The 25,091-nt window shown below is 44.1% G+C and overlaps 1 protein-coding gene across 6 annotated transcripts in view; it reads right to left on the bottom strand.

Annotated features, from left to right (window-relative positions):
- Positions 1-25,091, bottom strand: part of NCKAP5 (NCK associated protein 5) — a 915,906-nt gene that overhangs the window by 777,706 nt on the left and 113,109 nt on the right. For all 6 annotated transcript variants that reach the window (XM_084799427.1, XM_084799426.1, XM_084799429.1 and 3 more), the window contains exon 2: positions 14,764-14,892. In XM_084799427.1, coding sequence (XP_084655553.1) covers positions 14,764-14,832 — 69 coding nt within the window. In that variant the 5' untranslated portion in view covers positions 14,833-14,892. The remainder of the gene's footprint in view (positions 1-14,763; positions 14,893-25,091) is intronic.

The raw sequence follows: 25,091 nt of genomic DNA, 5'->3' as shown, positions 1-25,091 counted from the left end.
CTCTCTCTCTCTCTCATGCACATATGCTGGTACACTTATTTCTTCATTTTTCTCCTCTGTCTCACTTACCCCTTCATGTTTCTCTCTGTTGTTTCCTTTTGATCTAGAATCATTACAAGCCCCTAGAGAGTTTACCTCTACTTTGAGAGTCGCTCGGCTATCCATTTTTTCCCATCTTTAAATCACACATTCTCGTTGATTGAATGACATCCACAACAGGTCAAAGTGAGATGTTAATGCCTAAGCTCAGCCTTCACAGTTCATACTTTGACACCTATGATATCCACCTGCAGAGCTTCTTACGGAACTTAGGAAAACCCCTACAGAAACATCACAGAAATTTCAAGACAAAAACAAAACAACTTTCATTTGAAAACTAACCCTGTCTGCAGGCAGGGCTAAGAACTCCATCAGTAAAATGCTTAATGTGTAATCTCAAGGACATAAGCTTGGTTCCCTGGTACCCACATAAAAAACTGAGTATGTATGTGTGTAACCCCAGTATTGAAAGGCAGAGACAGGAAGCTGCCTAGAGCTTTTCATCTTAGCTGAATTGATGAGCTCCAGGCTCGGGGAGAGACTGTCTCAAGAAACAACATGGCACATTGCTCTTGCCTCCAGGCACACACACATGCAATCAACACTGTATGCACATGTTCATACATCCACATAAACACTTATGTATACCACATGCACACCACAACATACAAACACAAATAAATAAAATGGCTTTTGTGATGATGACGGCAGAGGCTGTTGTCTGGCCTCTACATGTATGCACACACACTTGTAAGCATATGCACACATATGCGTGCACACGTGCATAAAAATAATTTATTAAGTAAATACATATGTAATGGATATAGTTTACCACAAGTAAAAACCTGCTTTACAGACATCTAGGAAGGCTATAAAAAGAGGCATTGGACTGAGCACAGGACACTCCCTGGCCTTGATCTGTCCACTAGCCCCTGGCAGTTGTAATGCTGGAAGGCACCTCCAGGGGAGAACTGAGACATGGAAGCCTGGCTTTGTTTCCTCTCTCTGAGTAAAACCTTGCTCTCTGCACAATGACAGGCTTTACAGGCCCTGAAGGGCTCCTGGAGAAAGTGCTTAAACCCAAAATACCATTTGTGATCTGTTTTCCATCAGAGGGGGAAAAAAAAAAAGGTCTGATGCTAGGAGTTAGCTCCATGGGAAACTATGACTGTAAATTGAATCTTTGAGAATTAAATCCAATTGAAAATACATTAAAAGCTATTTAAAGAAATCTTCCCTGAGCCCTTTGTTAGGTAGAGAATCCTTCTAGAAAGAGAGAAGAGTGGCCGATGATGTGCCATTTATAGCCGGATTCACACAAAGAGAACTTACTCAAGAGGAGGTATGGGAGCTTGACAGCTAAGGGGGAGTCTTACACCTCTTTCTGAACATTCTCAAAGAAGCTCCCCCTACAAATCCCCCTTACTCATCCTCTTGACACAGAAACCTGCCATGGAATCTCACCTCACCACAGTGCAGAGAAAGGCTGGCACAATGGAAAACAGACTATGCATTGATGGACTCCAAGCTGAAAAGGCCCTACCTGCCTTGAGAGAAGCCACTGACAAATGACAATTGAAGCTATGGTACCCCAGCCCTGTGGTACCCCAGTAGTCACCCACACATCACCATAGCAACAAAGGAGAAGCTCGGAAAACCCCTCACTTTGAAAATACACATTAGAGATGTGCATATCACAGACACAAGCAACACATGCTGTGCAGGAAGACAGACCTTGCTGTTCGAAGTCACGTGACCGGCACATTTACTTAATCATCCAGTCTCAGCTTCTTCACTGGCATAATGGGGATGCTATTCTACAGCCTTGTAGAACTGTTCTGATAACTGAGTGAATACATCTAATGTTTAAGCACAGCACTTCACTGCAGTATAATAATACTCTTATTATTAGCACCCCTAGTTTAAACAGAAAGGAAATGCCGTCTATTTTTACTATGTGTGCATATGTATATGCGCATGTGTTGTGCATACATGTGGAGACCAGAGGCTGGTGTCCAGTGTCTTCTCTAAGAGCTCTATACCTTATTCTCAATTTTATTTATTACTAATACTGCGTGCATATGCATGCTGTGGGCAGGATAAGTGTGCCACGGTATGCATGTAGAGGTCAGAGCACAACTTTGTGAAGTTGGTTCTCTCCTTTTACTTTTCCATGGCTTCCAGGAATGGATCTCAGGTCATCAGACAATCTCCTTATATGCCACTTAGCCATCTGCAGGCCCACCTTATTTTCTCTCAGACAGTGTCTTCTCAATGACTCTGGAACGCATGGACTTGGTAAGGCTGCCTGGCCACCAAGAAGCCCTGAAGCCCTGTTGTCTCTGCCTCTCCAGTGCTGGGGCTGCTGCTGTCTGAAGAGAGTTCTAAGGGACTGAACTCAGATTTTCATGACAAGCAGTTTAACTAGTGAGCCATTTCGATAGACTCCTTTATAATATAGGATAAAAATCAGTCATTACTCAAATGACACCATTTAGCATCTGAGGAGATGGCTGGGTGGTTAAAAGTAGCCGCCGCTCTTTTGGAGGACTCAACTTTGGTTCGCAGCGCCCATATTGGATGGATCACAAGTGGCTATAACTCCAGATTCTGGGATCCAGTATGTTCTGGCTTCCATGGGTACCAGCACACATACAAGATGTGCTAACACTGACACAAAAACGTCCATATAAATAACAAAATTAAAATAAATCTTAAGAAGCAAATAACACCATCACCACCATACCCTACTAGTAGATCACATACTAAATGGTGTGTGCAAATGTATGCATGTGTGTATGCATGTATGTGTGTGCACGTGCATGCACGCTGGTGTGTGTGTGTGTATGTATGTGTGTGTGTGTGTAACTAGCCACTTTCTTTCCTTCTCAGACAACAGCTTTCAGTGCTGATCAGGGTGACTCTATCCTTAAGCAAGCACTGAGTCTTGGTTTCTTTCCCTCAGTCAGAGAACACTTAGTCTACAACAAAGACTTTCCTAAACCAAATGACAATAGAGTAAACTAACTTCATTTACAGCTCAGCTTAACACTTAAAGCTACCATCAATTCTAGAATTCCATGTTGCTCAGCAATTACATCTAAGGTAGCTGTATTCCCCAGTCAAGGATTAGCCCCTAATTAGATGCAGGCTTTCTGTGTTAACCAGGACTCTGGCTCTTCTGCCTGGTTAAGTGACAGGGACTCTCAATCACACATTTTATCTTTTGCCATGCAAACATAGGTGCTCAACAAATGTTACCTTTCCTAATAATAAAACAAAAGCCGAACTTTCACAACCTGGGCTATCCAAATGACCATTGGCTACATTCTTGGCAGCCACGAGAGAGACCGTTTTTCCCAAGTCAGCAGCCGCTGAGGGGGCTGGCCAGGGGCCAATTCCCAGGGTTGGCGCATTCCTGGGGCCTGGCAAAATGCCACCAAAACCCTGCTTCCTCTTTCTCTTTATGTAGTGGAAAACTTTTTCCACTTTGACCCCTCCAAGTCTTCCTCTACTCCTCCCCCAATAAACTAAAGGGAGGCAGTTAGATGGGAAATGCTCTCCGGCTCCCCTCACCCCCCAAAACCGTCTATCTCCCACTGCTCCAAGTTGGCAGAGCTCGAGCAACCGAAAACAGAAGGCAAACAAAGAAGAGCCTCACAGCTCAGTAGGCTAGTCTGATGCAGCAGGCCTGGGAAAGAAAGACTCAGCAGGATTCAGGGCACAGCGAGCCATTGTGCATGTGCTTGGGCACTTTTGGAAGACTCTGGAATAAAATTACCTGTTATAAATAGTCATTGGCCAGAATTCAGCTGTGAGGGCAGAAGCCCAAAAGTTCCAAAAAAAAAAAAAAATACAATGTTCCATATTAAAAGGTCTGGCCTTGTCATTAATAGGGAACTCCTGAGCAACTGGAGTAAGAAGAAAGGAATTCTGGGCTTGGCGAGAGACAGACTGTAGTGAGGAACCGGGGTGGACATTTCTGGCTGGGATCCTTCCAGTTACGCTGGTTTGTTTCTTAAAGACCATATATGTATATTTTAAAAGCAAAGGAAAAGACCGTGTCTTCTGAATTCCGCTTTCTATATGCAGACAGAGAGCCGCCATCTTGTGTTTACAATACAAAGAGGGCATGCAAGGCTCAGTGCTGCACGGGCTGGCCTTACATCACTTGATTCTTCTACCTGCCTGTGAAAGGAGAGACGATTGTGTCTGTTTATCCACATGAGTGCAGAGGTCCAGAGAAAGCAGGTAAGGTGGCCAAGCTCATGCAGGCAGTGGATGCGTGTCCACTCTAGGTAGGCTCTCCAGTCAAGCATGTCTGTACAAGACAATCATTAATTGTGGTATTTGCATACATGTGTGTGCATATGCATGTGGAAGCCAGTGAACAACCTAGGCTACTGCTCCTAAGATACCATCAGTCTTTGTGAGTCAGGGCTTCTCACTACCCTGGGGACTCGCCGAGTGGGCTAGTCTGGCCAGCCAGTGAGCCCTAGGGAGCATCCAGTTTGCACGTCCCCATTATCACTGGGGTTACAAGCATCTGTCATCACATCTGGCTTTTTACATGGGCACTAGGGATCTAAGCTCAGTCAACAAGTGCTTTGACCACAGTGCCATCTCCCCAGCCCCAGAATCTAGAATTGTGATGAAGTGACCAGTCTACTAGATCGCCCTCTTACATAGCCAATGCCACATACAGGGACACAGCTCCGCACCAGGCATCTTCATCAGGGTCCCTGAAGGAAAAAGGTCATTTCACAGGTGCACAGGACCTGAGTTCTGAAGATGTCTCAACAGGATCGAGTCCAGACAAATAGTCCAAGGACCCAGGCAGAAAAACTACACAGAGAAATTCACTTCAGACACCATAGCCTTCAATCATACACACACGCAGGAAGCAGAGGCAGCCTTTAATCCCAACACCCAGGTATAGGTAGACAAATCTCTTTCTGTTCTTGACCAACCTGGTCTACACAGCAAGTTCTAGAACAGTAAGGGTTAAATAATAAGACCCTATCTCAAAAAAAAAAATTAAAAAGACTATAAAGCTATAGTAGGCAAAGTGATTAACTGGAAAGTTCCAAGTAAGAATAAGAGACCCTGTATCAAAAGGTGCAGAGCAGCTGCCACTGACAAAGATGTCCAAGGCTGCCTACTGTTTCCACAGCTAACTGATATAGGCACACGTATGTGCACATGCGAGCACACACACACACAAACACACCTGTCATGCTTGGTTTTCTTCTCAACACATGTTCCCTCTCTTAGCCCTTCAGAATGAGTCCACTGTCAACACTTCCACTCCTTGCACTGGCCCCGTGGTGGCACCATGGCACCTGTTCCTCTTACTTTCAAATGGACTCAGCAGAGGCAGCCACTCTAAGAGACTGGAACGCACAGAGGGAAGAAGAATGCCTGCATTCTGACCTGCTGCTCCAAGGGACACCGTTGGCAACAGTCCCTCCATCTACGGGGCTGTTTCAGCCAGCTGGCTGACTTCTCAAGCCATGGGCTCCCAGGGTTGGACAGGTACTGCCCAGGGGTTTCAGCAAGGGCTCTTCCTAGATGCAAGGCCCTGTGGTCCCAGTGCTCTTCCTGCCCTCCCTGCTGCCACAACTCTGTTATCTCCTTCTGTCACCTGGCCTGAGTGTCCCATCTGCTTTCCTCCCTACTGACAGAAACAACAATGCTGACCTTTGAACTGTGGAGATTTTTTTCCAGATCCTTCTACAAGCATGAAGAAATTTATCATTCAAGTATCCCCCTCCCTCTTTCCCCCTTCTCTCTCTCATCTCTTTCCCTTTCTCATCCTCCCTCTCTTCCTCTATTCTCCTTTCTTCTCCTTCCTCCCTCTCTTTGCATTTTCTTGTTCCCCTCCCCTCTCTCCTTTCCTCCCTCTCTCCCTTCTTCCTTCTCTCTCTCTCTCTCTCTCTTTCTCTCTCTCTCTCTCTCCTCTCTTTTCCTCTCCTCCCTCTCTCTCTCTCCTTTGCACACTCCTTTTTGACTTTACCATGTCTGGCCCAGAAGATCCTAGGATAGCCCCTAACTACCCAAGGTCTGCCCTGTCCCCATCACTACTTCCCATGCTCGCACAGCCAGTTGGGATATCACACAAGCAAACGAGGACAGCAGCAGCTTCATCTCAGGGCCCCTCGCTGATGACTGCGAGAACTTTGGTCTCAGAACTGTGCCTGCTCACACTGGGATACTGCCAGGCCTCTGAGCTACTCAGCCTCCAAAGATGGCAGGCCTCCGACAAAAGCTTCCCTTACAAAAAGCCAACAGCCCCCAAGCTCCTCGCTGCGCCAGCTCTGACAGATGGATCCCAGAATTCAGCAGACCAAATGATTTTATTTCCCTCAACACAGCCATGTGCATAAAGCGGTCTGTGAATTAACTGTATTAGGAAATCCACCAGGCTGAAGACAGCCACTTAAAACCGAGGACCGAAGAGGTGCTGAAAGGCAGAAGGCGAGAGAAGCTCAGAGGCACCTTCAGAAATAGACAATTATGATCCATTAAGCCTCATTAAGGAATGGAAATTTATGAGGAGGAAACATCTGGAATGACCTGGAATGTAAAGGAACTGGGAGAAACCTCTGTTGGGGCTTGTACAAGGCATCCCAGACAAATGGGACTCTTGGTTTGCAGAGAATTACAAAACCGGTCCATGGGAAGGAGACTGTGATCTGTGCGTCTGGTGTTCTGTGGAACGTTCAAATATGATGCTCCTGGATTGGCCCTGGAAATGCTCACTGAAATTAGGTTGGAGATGACGGCTGTGGACAAAACTGGCAGGAAGATCATGGATCCCAGCTAAGCTGAGCCAAGGCAGTGCAACCTGTGACCTCTGTGGGTGTTTAACAATATTAACGGATAGGACATAACAGTATTGGAAGGGAAGTTAGTGTAAAACAGCTGAGACAGTGATAAGCTATGTACAGTTGGTACAACTTACACAGATAAACCAACGGGAACAAAGAATTCCAGTGATTTAACTGTGTGATATATCCTACCCTGCCTGAGGAAACAGGAGAGGCTGGTGTTAAGAAGGAGGTTGACAGCAGTGAAGCCATGGGACAGAAGGAAAGGTGACAGTGGGATCCTGGGCAGCAGTAGAGCTTACCTGGTTCAGAACCCTAGGAAGTATAAACCAAGCACATTAGAGGCTGTTTTTTTTTTAAGGCTCTGTGGCTTTCTTAATAGACCTTTGCTACAGGGAGTGTAAGGACACCACAGATTAAATTTAGGCCAGGATTCTAAGGGGAAGCATGAAAGCCCTTCCCTTTGCGGGAAGAACGTTTTATCAATAAAAGCCTAAGGGTGACTTCTTTCCGAATCCCGAGAAAGAGCAAGAGAGCAGGGCAGCGGCTGCACACGTGTTTGCAGAAACCACTTGTCAACCTCAAGTGTTGTTCCTAAGGATACTACCCACCCTGCATTTGAGACAGGGTCTCTCACTAGCACGGAACTCGCTGATTAGGTTAATGGCTGGCCTGTGAGCCCCAGGAATCCACCTGCCTCTACCTCCCAAGAGCTGCGGTTACAAATCCATGCCACTGTGCCTTGCTCTTAATGTGGGTTCTGCAGACTGAATGGGGGCTCTTAGGCTTGTGTGGTAAGCATTCAAAAAGGTCATCCTCCGAGCTGCATAGACACACTCGTTGGCCCTGCTGTGTACATCCTGCCGGGGCTGTGATCTCTGAATATACTAGATTGATAAAGCGTCACAAATTGGCAAAACCTCTGCTTGGCACTTCTTGGCCCTCATGTCATGGAGTTTGCCCACCATGTGCTCAATTCCTGTGATCGTAGATGAAAAACTAAAGGGGAAAAAAAGCACATTGGGAGAAAGCCTCACTACTGGCATATAGAAGGACATCAGAAAAGAACCCCATGGTAGGAAAACCCTGAAAAGAAGAACGTGGGTGGAACACCCTGAAAACAGGCCTCAGGAAGAACACTTTAAATAACAAACAACAAGTAGGAAGAACACCTTGAAACCAAGCCTACAGGAAGAACGTCCCAGAACCTGGTGGGTTTGAGGACCTGCTCCCAAAGAGACTGATCAACATGCAACTTGTCACTATGGACAAAGCACTGGAGAGCCAGCCATGAGAATGATAGAGGCTGCCATAGGAAAATGCAGGAAACTCGGTTGCCATGGAAACTCAAAGGCTCTGATAACTCTGGTCATTGAAAGCTGGTGAGACACCAGGAAGATAACAAGCAGATCTTAGAGCCATAAGGAAACAGGGAGCATGCCAAGCAAACATCTCCACCCATTTGTCCTTATCCCTGCCAAGAAGCTGGGTAATCCCCCAGCTCATCAGTAACACAGCATCTGCAAATGTCTAGTTTCTATTTTCATTTACTGATCTCAAATATTCCAAGGATCCACAGAACAATGTCAGACACTGACAGGTAGCACCCACTGTTCTAGCTAAATACAGCTGATGATGAAGGTCAGAGATTGCAGAGAGCCTTCTCTGTGTTCCCAGGAGGAAAGTGGTCCATGGGCAGATGCTCTGGGAAGCACTCAGCCGTCAGACTGCTGGGTCACAGATGCCCTTGAGAGTTTTACGATACCATATGGATTTTCCCCCATAAAATGCACAAATATACATTAATATAAAATATTTCAGCCATTTCAAAGACTTGGGAGTCATTGGCAGCCAGCTGAACCTACTTGGTGAGCTCCAAGCCAGTAAGAGACTTTGTCTAAAAAAAAACAAAAAACAAAATGAATGACACCTAAGGAATGACACTGTGACTTTCCACTGACCTCTACACACATGCATGCATGCACTGTGCACACACACACACACACACACACACATATGCACACATGAACACACACACATTTACAGGCACACAGTGTACCCACACACTCAGGAACTTGTACACATGCATATGGACACACACACACAATGTTCACATACACACAATATACTTTTACACAGATCATGTGTACACACACACACACACACACACACACACACAGAGGGAGAGAGAGAGAGAGAGAAAGAGAGAGAGAGAGAGAGAGAGAGAGAGAGAGAGAGAGAGAGAGAGAGAGAGAGCGCACATACACTAGGGTCATTCTTACATGAAAATAAGCAGTAATGTCATCTTCTTTCTCCAACCATCATCAACATCAGCAGCATCTCTCCATACATAGGTCCCTGATAATGTCCCTGGAGCTCATGGACAGATAGCTACCCCTGGGCAAGCTCAAATGCATGTACATCACACTAAACACAGCTCATATGTCAGGCTTTAGGTGGCATAGGACCATGGATAGGACATGGTCTGTGTCCTCTAAGAAGTTACACGTTCGCTCTGTTAGGGGTGATGAGCTCCCAGGAGGCAGGAACACCTGGTGATGTCAGGAGGCTGACTTGGTAGTCATAGCTGGAAGAGATGTTACTAGCACCTAGTAAGTAGAAGGTTGATGTTTTACTAAGCATCCCACAATGCACAGGGCACCCGTAACACAGTGTCAATACCGTCAAGGTTCCAGAACTGGGGCATGTGGCAATCAGTTAAATCAGGTGACTATGAGCCAGTCAAGAAGGACATTGTCTGGGGCTCTTCATGTTGATAAGGATAAGCTGCTAGAGTATCATCCCAGCATAACAAAACCCTGAATTCCACCCCTAGAACTGTATTTTAACCAGGCACACACCTGTAGTCCCAGCATTCGGGAGATGGAAACAGAAAGATCAGAAACTCAAAGTTATCCTGGGCTACATAATGAGTGCTCTGGTTTCCTTCTGCAGAGAATGATAAAACACTCTAACAAAAGGCAGTTTGCGGGGGTGAGGGGGAGGGTTTATGCTAACTTATAGTTTACAGTCTATCACCGAAGGAAGTCAGGGCAGGAACTCAAGCAAGAACTCAAAGCCAAAACCATGGAGGAACACTGCTTACTGACTAGACAGACAGGTCAGGCTGATGCTAGTCTAGCTTTTGTACAAAGCCCATGACCGCCTGCCCAGGGAATGGTGCCACCCACAGTGGGCTGGGCACTCTATATAACTTAATAATCAGGACAATCCCCAACAAATGACAACTCAACCTGAGCCGGGCAATCCTTCCTTCAAATGAGACACCCTTCTCAGCTCACTCCAGGTTGTGTCAAGTTGATAGTTAAAGCTAAAACAGCAAGTTGGAGGCTAGCTTGCCCTGCATAAGACCATGTCTTTTTAAAAAAAAAAATGGTGTTTTCATGCAAGGCCCTGAAGGTGTGGTTATTAAGTCAGTCTGCTGAGAGGAAAGGAAGGAGAAAGCTCTTGCAGAGAAAGCATACACCAGATAAAGGAAAATCCTCCGGGGTGGCACCAATTGCTAGTGGTAAACTAAACATCAGCATTCCTTCTGCAGTTGAGAAGTTCTTGGGGATCTCCCATCCATCCATCCACCCATCCATCCACCCATCCATCCACCCATCCATCCACCCATCCATCCACCCATCCATCCACCCATCCATCCTTCGGTAGTCTAACTAAGTGTCTCTTTAGTTCTCAGACTCGGTTACCAGGCTATAACCCTGCTGTACCCTTCCACAAAGGACATCTAACTACGGGTGGGGTATGCTCCATCACTCCCCAGTTTCTTCCCTCTGGTCAATGATTCCTCGGGTAAATGCATGCATATTGTTCTAAATGGGGACAAGAAAAAAGAAAAATCCCAAGCTGAGGAAGCAGGCCTACCCACCAAGTTTTCATACTCATGCTCCTTATTCCTTCTAAGTCCCTTCCTCTCAACACTACTCATTGGTCAGTTGTTTTCACTGAAGCCAAAGCTGCCTTGGGCACAGTTGTGGCTGGCGTGGTAGTACTCATGGAAGTTTCTAGTCCTGTCAGAACAGCTGGAGGCCCTTCAGGCCGGGAGGGGGCACAGAGAGACTCCCTGTGGCTGTCACAGAAATTTCCACCTCAGAGCTTCCAGGTATGCAAAGCCAGACCCAAACTGAAGCTTCAGCCCTTTCACTCACCAGTCCCAGGGCCGCAAGTCATGCACCAAGCAGCAGGCTTCTCATCTGTAGGACAGGGATTGTTGGAATTCTTACCTTAAAGGGCTGTTGCATTAGCCAACTATTTCCACGTGAAGCATCGAGCAGACTGGCTGGCACATATTAAATGTCAATAAATTTCAGCTGCTATTACTAAAGGAGGGAAACCATTGTGGTCTAACCTCAATGTGTGATTTGCCAACCTAACACCCAGAGCTGCCAGCTAAAGTGGTTTTGGTGTTAGGCTCCATCAGCCCCGGCTGCTGACGTGCCTGTGCCTGCTGCCTGGAACTTCTGACCGTCCTCAGCACCGACCGGTGTTACTGTGAACCTCAAGCATTCCGTCCTTCTTGGGGGTCTGCTCTCCAGCCTTCAGGACTTCCAGCTACTAGGTGTCCTGAGTGTACCTTCCTAGTCCTCCTTCTTCTGAATGCTAGCCTTTGTCACGGAGCCATCCCCAGCACCCAGACAAGCCTCACTGCTGGAGAGCAGATGACCACAGGTCTACATTTTCAAGGCCTGTTGTACACAATGGGAATCAAGACATCGTGCCTCAAACCAAGCAGAAAGTGAGGACCAATCAACAACAGACGTTATCCTCCATCCTGCACACACACACACACACACACACACACACACACACACACACACACACACAATTAAACAACAAAAAGTATTTATTAGTAGTAGCAGTATCATTATTATTAATATCATCATTGGTATTATTGAAATGTGCACTGGTTTAAAAAAATAACAGGAGCATTTAAGGGCTGGAGAGATGACTCGGGGTGCATCTCTTGCAGCGGACCCATGTCCATTTCTAGTACTCGTATCAGGAGAATCACAATTGCAAAATCATCAACATCCAAGACTAAAGTTTATGACTATGGACATATGTAAGACCAATCTTCCTCCCCAACTTTCCTCTCCCAGCCTCTCCTTTCCTCTCACATACATACACACAGTTATATGCACACGCACACACGTGCACATCTGAGTTGGCGCACACATACACTCACTACACTTACTTCAAAATCCCACTGTGCCTAGTCCTCAAAGTTGTCACTAAAGGACATAAACTGTTTTTCTTCTTTAATTTTTTTTTTTATCTTCACTATGTTTCTTCATTCTACGGTTCCTCCAGTCTGAGAAATATTTAAAAGCCATTGCAAGAGAGCCATAATTTCTAACTTAACGTTGCATGATTTGATTAAGTAAAATAAAAAGGTACTAAAGTTAATAATACCTTATTCTTAAGGTTCATGAGGAGGAATTTTCTCCTTCAAAATCCATATGAAGAAAACACCTCTGGGTCTCCTAACTCTCAGAAAGACTGGTCATAATGGCTATTGCACGAGAGTCCCGAGCTGTAAAGACTCTGTGTTTCCTTTTCGTCCAATCACTTTCTCCAAAGGGCATCTATTCCTGGGCTAGTCCTTAGTAGAAGATGAGGAAGAGAAATGAGTGATGGAGGCCTGTGCTCTCTGCCTGGTGTGATGCTCCTGGTTAATTTTAGGATAAGCAGGTAACTTCTCTGAGACTGGAAGCAAAAATAGGTGGCTCTGGGGACCAACCCAACCAGGGTGCTATATCTGGATTAAAACAATCTGTTTCAGTTGTTCTTATCATACCAGACAGCTGCTGCTGTCCCTGCCTCCGCCTAAGCCCACATCAGACCCAGAGCCTGGCACGTCTTGGCACTTTGTCTTGCCTGGCATGGCAAGTCTTCATGAAGATTGTCTTCTGCAAAAGAGCCCTAGAACTTATCCCTTTTTTACTAGCTTTCGCAGAAGTTGAAAGGGAAACTTCATTCATCCACTTTCCATGCAGATACCCCTAGGGTGTGAGATCTGGTTGTATCCACAGAAAAGAACTCTTAAAAGGTCACCAAAGTCCTTAACCTCTAAGAACGTCCTAGTCTGTGTTTAGAACACAGTCAGACACTGGGATGCTGAGTCACAGAAGAACTTGATTTGAGAATATCTCACATACCCTCTTCGTGGCATGCAGAACCCCACTCATGAAGAGATTTAAAGCAGCGGCTCTCAACTGTGGGTCTTGACCCCTTTGACAAGTGTCTATCTCCAAAAAATATTTACACTGTGATTCATAACATTAGCAAAATTACAGTTATGAAATAGCCATGAAAATAGTTTTATGGTCAGGAGTCACCACAGCATGAGGACGTGTATTAAAGTGTTTGCAGCATTAGGAAGATTGAGAACCATTGCTTTAAAGGGAAGTGGGCACAACCACAAATAACAAAGTCTGTAGATTAAAAAAATTTTGACCCAAGAGCATTAGAGAGGCACATTGCATCAGCTGTGTGGAATGGGTGAGGTACACAGGGATGTGCAGATGTGTGTGCATGCATGTAAATGTGCAATTACAGGTCAACAAGCCTCAAACACCACTGTCCACCTCACTCACAAGCCTGGAACTGACAAAATCAGCTGGACCAGAGCCTCCCCTGTCTCCACTCCCCAGAACTGCCACCACAGCTGGCTTTTCACATGGGCACTTGGAACTTAATCCTCAACAAATGTTTTGCCTGTCATGTCCTATGTCCCAGTCTCCATCCCAGTGGCTATGAGTACAGCACATCCTGTGACTCACACAAAAAAAAAAGGGACAAAGAGAGAGATGTACATCTCTAATGATCAAATCAGGCTAAGCTATCCCTTGCTGTGTTCACATGTATCATGGAAAAGCAGGCGTGACTTACATGTGTTGGTCCAGAGCCTATGGAAAAGAAGCCAAATTTCCAAGCACAGGAATCTAACCTGTTTCTTTGGGCTCATCGGATTCCCATACACAAAGGTAACCCCAACCAGGCTGTTGAAAACGATGCCCATTGGGGTCGGCAATACGGTTCAGTTGGTAAAAAGATCATGGCGTGCCAAGCAAGCCTAACACCTTGAGTTTGATCCATGGAGCCCACATAACAAGCTGGGCATGGTGGTGTTCACCTAAAAGTGCAGGACTCCTATATTGAGATGGGATGTGGAAATGGGAGGACCAGGGGGAAGCTGCAGGGCCAGCTGGCCTGGAGGACACAGCACAATAGCAGAAACAAGAGGGGCGTTGACTGAATTGGATGGAAGGCAAGAACAGACTCCTGAAACAGATCAAAGTTCTCTGATCTCCACATGCATTCATCACATTCACACACATGTGCATTGTATCCGCATGTGCTAAGTTAAGTTTTTAAAAAGGACAATATCCACCAGACTTAAAAATCTCAGAAAGAAATGTTATGTAGAACAGCGTGACATATATCCAGCCAAGAAGCGCTCAGGAGCTTTCTTGGCTCTTTCAACACTTAAAGTTGTATTGGATTTTTGTTCAGTTTAGCTCCACAGTTGACTGGATGGCGGAACAACCACACACAGGCCAGGCATTTGGACCCCAGGCAAGGCACATTTTTGTATAGGCTAATGTCTATTTCAGCAAGAATTAATGTAATTATATGTAATGTTGACAGATTATGACATTTACCTATTAAGACACTGTACAAACATTCCAATAATTTGCTGGCTTTTGAGTTTGTGAAAAATAAATGAGCCCAAATCCCAAAAGATGTTGCTTAATGGGGTTAAATGGAATCGCGGTTTTAGAAGCCGAGCGCTCAGGAAATAACAGCCAAAGAATAACGCATTTTAAGCCAAAACACATACAGTGGTCAGGGAATATTTAGCACTTACCACAAGACTGCTGTCCAGAGAAAGTCTTTTACCAAAGTCCCTCTTGTCCAGCTGTCTCTTCCCCTCCATGGGTGAGTGATGTATTTTCCTTTGCAATTTATAAGAATCTCACGTCTGTCTCCGCGGCCACTGCAGAAAGTGAGCACATGTTTTGTTATCGAGCACACAGTGTTTAGACTCCGCAATTTTCCTACCAGAAACTAGGGCCAAATATTACCCAGACTCAAACAGTAAGGCTAAAATGAGACTTCAATGAGTGGCACATACTTGAGCCATCTTTTGGGAGGTGCTTGTAATTTTTTTAAGGTTCTGTTTGAAGAGTCAGGGAATGAACTGGCATGTTACATCAGCAGACTGTGGTCAAAAGCAAATGGTCTGTGTCGTGCTTGCTCCATACCTGTCCTTTTTCCATCAGGCAGAAGAAGCATTCTATTTCTATGCACACAGGTGGCATCTGTAAATCCCTTGAGCACAAACCCACAAAACTGTACTCCATCAACTACAAGCTCTCACTCTAAATACGAAGGGTGCACTGTGTTTCAAGCTCTACTTTACTTCTTACTGGCTAATAACTCAAAAAAATTTTATATATTTAATTCTCAGTAGGTTGATCTCTAAAACACCACTAATAAAAAAAAACCCATTAATAAGAACATTCAATTAAAGAATTTTTTTCTGGTGACTGGTACATAGTAGGTGGTTAGACTTATATATTAGAATGTTGATCATCCCTCTAGTACACGTGATAAATCTGGGAAAGATGCTAGGTGACGGATTTTATGTTTCTCCATAGAGTAAGGAGAATGCACCCAGGGAGAATGAGAACCCTTGTAAAGCTCCTCAGCCTGGCTTGCCTATCTGCTTGGTTTGATTAATCCTTTCACATTCATTAAGCTGTCAATCACATAATACAACAGTAGAAATGACATAGAAATTACTGAGCAGCGGTATTCTGTACATGCACTGAGCAATGTCAACATCTTAGGACAGCAAGGATCAACTACAACAATGAGCAATAATGGTGACAGCAGGAAGCCCTGGCCACTTAACCTGCCTCATTGGAAGCACCATCCCACACCATTGGTGTGCGCATTTGTTAGTTGGGACTGGGGAGACATCTCAGTCAGTAAAGTGCCCGCCATGCAAGCAGGAAGACCCTAGTCTGGATCACCCACCATGTAACAGTCAGGAGTTTCAGACACCCCTGTGATCCCAGAGCTGGGGAAGCTGAGACAAGAGCATCTCCGAAGCTCACTGGTCACTCAGCTTAGTGAAACTGATGAGTTACAAGTTCAGTGAGAGATCCTGACTCAAGACATAGTGAACCATGGCAGAGGAAGGCACCTTGAGTAGAAGCCACACACATAGACACGTACCTACACACATGTGTACATAAACAAACACAAGTGTAATGAAGAGAGAGAGAGAGACAGACAGAGAGAGACAGAGAGAGAGAGAGAGAGAGAGAGAGAGAGAGAGAGAGAGAGAGAGAACATGAGAAGATGACCATGACAAAGTGCAAAGTCATCCAACAGGTCAGCGCCAGACCAATTAAAAACAAACAAACAAAGGTATGGTTGTGTACATCTATAATGGAAGCATTCAAGAAATAAAAGACAGAAAGTGGCAAACAGGAAGTGAGATACAAGAAAGAGAGGTAGGAAAAGAAAGAAGGAAGAGTTAGAGGGTAGAGGGAAGGAGAGAGGAAAGAGGAAAAGAAAAAAATAAAGAGCGGAGAGAAAGGGGACCTGAACGTATGTTCAAATTTCTAGAAAGCCTAAAGTCTAAGAGACGAACATATTAACTAGTCAAATGCAGTGTAAAATACAATAGTGCACTGATGAAGAAATGATTTTTACCAGGAGGATTAGCTCTGGATGGGGCTAACCTTGGCTAAGTGGCCTTTATTGCCACTCTAGTGGCATGGAAGGTGGCTGTCTAGACCCACAGCACAGCTGCGTCTTTACAGTGTACAAACTGAGACAAGAGCATCATGGATGTCCTCCCCACTGTCTGTTCCCTCTTTCCCAGGCTTCCTTAAGACTCTGCCTCTCTTTCATGCACTGCTTGAGGGAAGGTTTTAAAACCTCCCTATACAAAATGTCTCTGCACTGCCCAGGAATTCTTCAGAAGAAAATCAAGATAAAAATAAAACAGGTATATAAAGAAACCTTACGAATAAATAAATGAAAGTAAAGTAAATAAAAATAAACACAGACAGAATGCGTACAACCCCAGTGGACTGGAAGGAATGCGGAGATGTGACTGAGGGAAAAAACTTTCTGCAGTGTGTCATCTGCTAATGTTAATGAGTTAGTTAAATTAGAAAAATCCCAATTGCTCAAAGCAAAAAGCATTCAACCAGATAGGATGCCAGGGTGGGGGTACGGCCCATGCTGTCAAACCCATTCTGTTCAGCTGATTTGTGTTGTTGTTGTTGTGTTTTGTTGTTTGTTTGAGCTGGCTGTGGAGAGCCATCCAATTTCAAGAGAGTATTTTCCATCTGGGGCCAGTTGGGGAATGCACAGGCTAAATGCTGCAAAGCCAGCTGAGAGACAGCAGAACCCATCAGGGAAACAGTTTATGAGGAGAAATGCTTTCTGAAAATCCAGCAAAGATTTGACTGCAACGTCCCCACACACCGCCGCAGCCATTACTTTTCATTAAATGTCTTTGAGCACACGTAAAAACCCAAAACGACTGAGGAAATGGACAGAATCAAATAAATTGGAAGTCGATCCATTTTTGCAGAGGTTTTAGCTGGTAGTTAAAATCTTGCCAATTACCCAGAGTGTCTCTTTGCACTCAAAAACGTTATTTACTCTATTTTACTTTAGAATAACCACCCTCCACGTACTCCTCAACCCCACATAACCCTGACGTGAGTAAAAGTGTGCTAAAAGCCAAGGAAACCAAGATCACACATTAAACCTTCAAAACCCATTAACATACCCCAAATAATACCATTTTAATAAACCACACAATGTAGACTGTGATATTAAAGACATTATGCGCAATAAACTGTTAAAATAAATTTAGGAGAAAAATTTAGAGATGTTTTTTCAGTGTTTAATTAAATTCCAAGTGTTATATACTTGTTGAAAGAGAGCTGGGCTCAAATCTCTTTTCGGGAGCATAAAATACTTAATGGCGATCCCTCAAATGTGACACAGGAAGAGTGAGCCAGAGAAAGGCATGCGGTCCCCTAGGGCTAGAGTTGCTGTGGGCCATGTGATATGGGTGCTGGGTACTGACCTCAAGTCCTCTGCAACAATAGTGCTCTTAAGCACCGAGCCACCTCTCCAGACCCACTGACAGCCTTTTTTTTAAAAATCAGTATCAGTATCAAATGCTGTGATTGGCTATGTGGTCAGTTTGCTTTCTGCAGCTTCACAACAAAAATTCACCTAATAGCATCTGCTCTGACCCATGATGTGGCTTTTGTAGCTGTATAGCACATATGTTTAATTAAGGTCTTTTATAGTCTAGTGAGGTCAATTCTGCTTGCCTATCTCTGACCCAGAACACTGGGCTGTGCATGACAGTGGATGCTGGCCAAGGATAGCAGGTACAATACATATGGCTATTGTTTCAGGGAGCAAAGAAGAAGCGCATTCAGTGTCTTGAGATATGCAATGACCTCACAGTCAGCCACCACTTACCCAAGCCTGACAACTGTCATACCAGGGTAGAGACCCACTTTTCCAAAGCCTTCCAGTGAAATCTCCCAACCTTAAAAATCACACACACACGCACACACACACACACAGACACACACACACACACACACACACACCACACACACACATACCACCCCCCCACACATACCACCACCCCCCCCACCCCCACAGACACACACCACACACACACACACACAGAGAGAGAGAGAGAGAGAGAGAGAGAGAGAGAGAGAGAGAGAGAGAGAGAGAGAGAGAGAAATATAAATTTTCACAAGCCAAATGAGTTCCCCTCAGAGAAGTACACAGCCCAGGGCTTTTCTCATTTCCCATCTTTAATTACATGGCTCTGAAATTTTGGTAATTATTTTTGCCAAGTTTGAATTAATGGAAAACTCCATGTAGAGAAGATTGAAATATTAAATCCTAACACAGAAAACTAAGTAAAGCGACAAAGTTTGGGAGGAGAATTAAATTCCTCATCACCTGTCTGTGCAAATGGAAGAAATTCAAACTTTTTTTTCCCCAAATATAATTTATTCTGCCTTTATGTGAAGCCACAATGTGGAAGCAATTATTCTAAGTTAGAAAAACATGCTCTGGAAGAATTAAGGACTTTCTTCCTTAGTTTAAAATTAAAATATTACCAGGGTTACTTAATATGTTTTAGATGTTTATGCTTGCTACTACAACACAGAAACTAAAGAGACTCTCCCTCAAAACTCTTTCATTCATCTCTCATAAAAGATTAGTGTACGTGGGCATGTGTCCATTGTTTGCAGTCATCTATACTTTTCTTCCTTGTTGGTTTTGGCATTTTGATCTCATCTACACAAAAATTAACTCAACCCGCATGTGGCTATCTTGATGGATCACACTAATTAAGTTATGAGTTATTGCCACGTCCACAGCGCAATTTTGCTAGATAAATGGATTCGGTGGGACTTCCCAACTATTGATTATAGAGTTCCAGTGTAAGGTGGGTATTTTGGGTTTTTCAACTAATTACTTTCATATCTTCTAACAAATTAAATTCTCCAGTCTCTAGTCCCTTCGTCTCTCAGATAAAGACAAAGCAAGTGAGCAGTTGCTAAGGACCCTTTCAAACCTAAAGTATTTTAATCTATGAGACAATTTAATATATCTAAATTCACTGTCGTCTCTCAATTTACAGCTTTACTGGGGTGTAAGTCAAACACCATATAGACCCATAAATATGGTGCTTTGTGTGAACACCATCAGAATCCAATTTCAGCACATTTCCAACGCTCCAAAAAAGAAGCCTGCAGAAACAGGCAGTTCTTGCCCAGCCCTGCCAACCATTCATAGGCAGCTGCTGTTCTACATTGTGTCTCCAGGAATTCATTTTATTTTACAGATTTCATAAGGGGTTTTGAGACAAACTTTTTTCTCTAAGCATAATGTTTTTTTTCCAAGCCACCAATGATGTAACCCTTATCAATACTCCATTTTTACAGCAGACTAATATTCCACTGGACAGGAGTGCCACCTTAGTTTACATATGGGTTATGGAACACTTTAGTTACTTCTATATTTTCCTATGAATAATCACATCACAATACATTTTCATTTCTCTTGTATACATACCTAGGAAAATTATTAAATCAAATTTTAAAAATCTATGATTAGCATTTTCAAGAACTAGTTTACATTCTTACCTGCTGTGTCTGAGAAGTCCAACTCCTCTCCATCTTTGCCAGCATTTCTTATTGTCCATATTTGTTTTAACCATAGATATTTTGCTAGATGTTGATAGTCTCCTTATGGCTTTGGCTTAAATTTCACTAAAGGCTGACAATACTGAGAGTCCTTTTCTATTCAGATTAGCTACTTGTGTATCTTCTTTAGGGAAATATACATTCAGATTTTACCCCATTTTTGGGGGGTTCAGCGATTTGTTTTTTGTTGTAAATTTTTATATTCTTATTTATTTATGTGTCTTTGTGGTTATGTGCAAGTGAATGTGGGTGTCTAGAGTCCAGAAAAGGGTTTCAGATCCCCTGGAGCTGGAGTTATTGGCAGTTGTACGCGCCTGATGTGCATGCTGGGAGCTGAGCTAGGTCCTCAGCAAGCCTTTCAGCCACCACGGAGCCTTCTCCCTGCCCCCAAACTTGCCTTTTTTATTGTTAGAGCACAAGAGGTGGTTTCTGTAAGTCCTGAGCAGAATTCTTTATCTCACAACTATGTGCAAATATTTTTCCCATTAATATACATTTTAAAAGATTACTTTAAAAAAAATTTTATATGTTTGTTTGTGTGTCACTGTGGGTGCCTGTAGAGGCCAAAAGATGGCTGCAGATGCCCTGGAGCTAGAGCCACAGGTGCTTGTGAACTAAGCCACATGGGTGCTGGGAACTGAACCCTGGGCTTCTGCAGGAAGAACAAGTGCTCTTCTGTTGAGCAATCTCCCCTGCCCCTTCTCTTTTTTGACAGTGTCCATCCTTGATATACAAGAGTTTTTAAATGCCATTAAATCACTCGTTCACAATGTTTTCTCTCATTTATCCTCTTGAAGCCAAACCTAAGAAAGGTTTCTTCCTCATCCAAGAAAATGAAAGGTTCATCATATACTAAATTTTGTTATAGTTTTTTAGCTCTTACGTTTAGTTGTATGCTTCCTTTAGAGTTAATTTTTTGCATAGTGTAATAGGAATGAGTCCGTTCTTTTACACACGAACATGCAGAATTGGCTTACCACCATTTGTGGAAAAGACTGATCCTTCCCTCACAGAATTTCTTGGCACTGGGGTTTTAAAAAATCCACAGCTAGTCTCGGTGGCTCATACCTGTAGTCCTAGCACTCAGGAAGACAGAGGCAGGTAGATCTCTGTGAGTTCAAGGCCATCCCGGTCTATGAAATCCAGGATAGCCAAAGCTACAGAGAAACCCTGTCTTGAAACACACACACACACATACACACATGGGGCGGGGGGGGGGGGCAGGGGGGCAGGGGGGGGAGAAACCAAGACTACACAGTGAAACCTTATCTAGGGGGAAAAAATCCACAAACGAGAGGGCTTAGCTACACATTCTGAATTCCATTCTTTTAATGCATACATCAGCATTATATCATCTGGATTACTACAGTGTCACAGTTCAGTTTGAAATCAATATTGTGAGTCTTCTAACTTTGTTTTCCAGATCTGTTGTCTGTTTTAGCATCATATGAATTTTAGCATCATCTTGTAAATTTCTGTGACAAAGCTGGCTAGGATGTGGATGGGACTGGGCTACATCAACATCGCTGCAGGAGGAGCAGCCATCTTTGAAGCCTGAGTCTTCCACTTCCTGAAATCAGATGGCTTTGCCCATTGGGTCTTCTTTAATTTCTTTCTATCGTGCTTGATCGGTTTTTCTGTCCTCACTACCTTGGTGTTAAAATCTTGCATTTTATTTGCTTCTGGGTATTTTCTTTTGTTGTTGCTGTATTTACCACTAAAAACCACAATTTAGGTTGCTTTCCTTTAAGAGTTCTGTCAAGCTTTGAGATGAAGAGCTGGCTCATACTTTCTTCTTTTTCTTTAAAAAGATTTTCCCATTTAGCTATTTTGAATTTTGTTTCAAATGATGTAATAATTACTGTAATCCTAAGCGACATATATTCCAGATTTATTTTATTATATTTGGTATTTGAGTATGGTGTGTGTGTGTGTGTGTGTGTGTGTGTGTGTAAAATGTCCAGTTCTGTCACATTCCTCTCTATTCCTTTGGGACAGGGTCTCTCCCTGCACCTGGCCCTAAGCTGGCTGCCCTAGTGGCCCTCCTCTCACCTTGCTACTTATAGCACTAAGGTCACAGGGATGTGCAGCCACTCCAGGTTCTGGGGACACAAACTCAGGGCCCTATGCTAATGCAGGAAGTAGTTTTACTCAATGAGCCATTTACTCCCCAACCCTCCAGCTTTATTTTTTAAAATATATTTTAAGTCATGAAGAAATTCATAAGAATCGTACATGTTATGTTTGAATTAAGACTGGTGCTTAGCTTACTCAAGTAATGTGGAAATAAACTGCAACGAGTTACCATCATCTTCCCATGCACTCATTGAGCACTTACTGAATGCACAATCCAATCCTGTATTCGACTCATCAACCAGCAAATTGCATTTAACTCCCGGAACATCATAAAACCTACTTGCTGAGAATCTGAAGCATAAAGAAATGCCCTCATCATCTCAAGTTTTTCCCCATGACTAAATATTTTTACTCATTCCATTAAAGGTATTTCCCTTTCTTAGAGGAGAAAGACATTCCATCTCAATTCAACTTTGGAGGATCCACTAGCTGCATCTCCAAGCCAGTGGCTCCACCACTGGCTTTTAAATTGCTAATTATGCTAAAATGTTTCTGAATACAGAATATGGAGTTACTGTTCTTGGGGGAAAAAATACTAACTCTGACTGAGTGACATTACCAATTTTGTCTTTTCCTAAGGAGAATAACCTGCATTTAAACCGTAAGAGTAATTTTATATCATTAAGTCTTAAAAACTTGGAAAGCCAGAGGAAGTCAAATACTTAACACCCTGGAAAAATAAATGTTTATCGTCCACCCTGTTTACATATGATAAGAAGGCTTGGTAGGCCGAAACTCTGCAACCTCAGCTTAAAACCTCCTCTTACGGCAAGTGACATGGCTCAGTGGTTAGGGATAATTTCCACCAAGCTGATGAACGTGGGTCACCAGGACCCACACAGTGGAAGGAGAGAACCAACTCCCACATGGGTGTCATGGGCATGCATGCTCCCCACTCCATACATATACACACAGCAAATCAATAGATAGATGACAGACAGGCAGACAGACAGATAAACGGAATTCACTTTTTTTTTAACACCTCCCATTAAATCTCACCTGAGTAAAATAAACGCCTGTCATTAATCCCTGGAATATGCAAAGAAGAAAAGCATCTCTATAAATTGGTAGTGAGTTCATAGAGGACCCGTGGCGTCGTGGCTCTCCAGGACACGACAGGAGTCTGACAACTGCTGCGTATCCAGCTTCCAGAGCTTTCCACCAGCGTCTAGAGACGTGGATCCAACAACTTACCGCAGGACAGCACGACTTGAAACGACTCCCTTCGTCTTTTCAAAAGCACGGTCCTGCTGCTGAAGAATAAGCGGTCCTCAGAGAGGGCACCATGGAAAGGCTCAGGAAGAAGCCAGAAACGACAGCGGACTAGGACCGGAACGAGCGCCCCTTGCACAAGACGAATGGAGCATGCGCAGAGGCAGCCCATGCGCCACCAAGCCAACATCCGGGAGAGGCGGGGGGCTTTGCAAGTGAAGCCACGCTGTTAGCCCCATACCTTCTCAGCTCCCAGATTTGCTGGCTCTACCCAGCTCCTATTTTCAGCATATACCATCTTACTGATAAGCTATTTAAATAAACCACATCTATTCTACCATCCGTGTCGCTGGTCTAGCCCTTCATTCCAGAAGAGATGAATCTAAAAATCTCCACAGGTTTCTTGACTCCGAAAATGCCTGGACAATGGAAAAAGACTTGCCCTGGAGTTAAAGAGAAGTTGCGTCCTGTGGCGGAAGGGAAGGTGGCGTCAGAGATAAAACCTGAGCCAAGCCAGTTGAAAGCTCAGCACTCAGATTCACTGAACAGGTGGATGCGCCAAGCCACTCTGACAAGCTGGCTCTGGACAGGCCACTTAGCAAGTTTCTTGGATGCTTCCCCCTCGACATGGAAAATAGTATACAACGATTACGGGCGAAATCTATTCAAGATGAAATGAGGAAAAATAAAATCTTTTGAGACAGGGTCTCACTGTTACTCCGTGCTGGCCTTGAATTAACTATGTCGCTGAGGATGACTTTGAACTCCTGACCCCTGTTTATAGTATCTTCCAAACGGCTGGGGTTACAGGCCTGGGCCACCACATTCAGTTTATGCAGTTTATGTTGAATCCAGAGCTTTGTAGATGGTCGGCAAGCACTCCACCAACGAAGCTGCATCTCCAACCAAAACAAAATTTAAAGCACATGGAAATTAATATTAGGAAGACACCAAAGTTTAATAATGAAAATTAAGAAAGCAGAACTAACTGCCTTAAGGAATAATAGCTGGTGGCTGTTCAAAACTGTTTAAAAAGATTTTTTGAATTAACTTTTTAGGCTAGTATGCTGTCAATTTAAATGTCAACTTAACACAATATAGAATCAAACTAGGAGTTTCAATTGGGAAATTAGCTAGATCATGTTGACCTGTAGACATGTTTTTATGGGGGAGGAGATTGCTTGATTATTAACTGATTTAGGAAGACCCAGTGCACTGTTAGAGCCACCATTCTCTAGGCGGGGCCTTGACCCGACCCCTCACTGGTCCATTTCTTTCTGTCCTGGATCGCGTGCATGTGACTAACGACTTTGAGCCCCAGCCTCCGCTCCCCTTTGGATCTGCAAGCCAAAGGAGCTCTCTTCTCCCCTGAGCTGCTTTGATCACAGTGCCATATCACATCTGACTAGGGCAGTGGGCACCGGAAATGCTAGGTTTGAGGAAGGCGTTCCCGTTCATCTCTGTCACCACATTCTCTTTGCATCCGTCCCCCCTCTGCAGTGCAGGTCCTCCAGCCTGTTCCCTGCTTTCCCCAAGTCGCTCCCTTTCCATGCTTTTAGGAATG

This window comes from Acomys minous (assembly GCF_964271855.1).
Source record: "Acomys minous genome assembly, chromosome: 1".
Classification (NCBI taxonomy): Eukaryota; Metazoa; Chordata; class Mammalia; order Rodentia; family Muridae; genus Acomys; species Acomys minous.
This window is presented reverse-complemented; position numbering and strand designations above follow the sequence as displayed.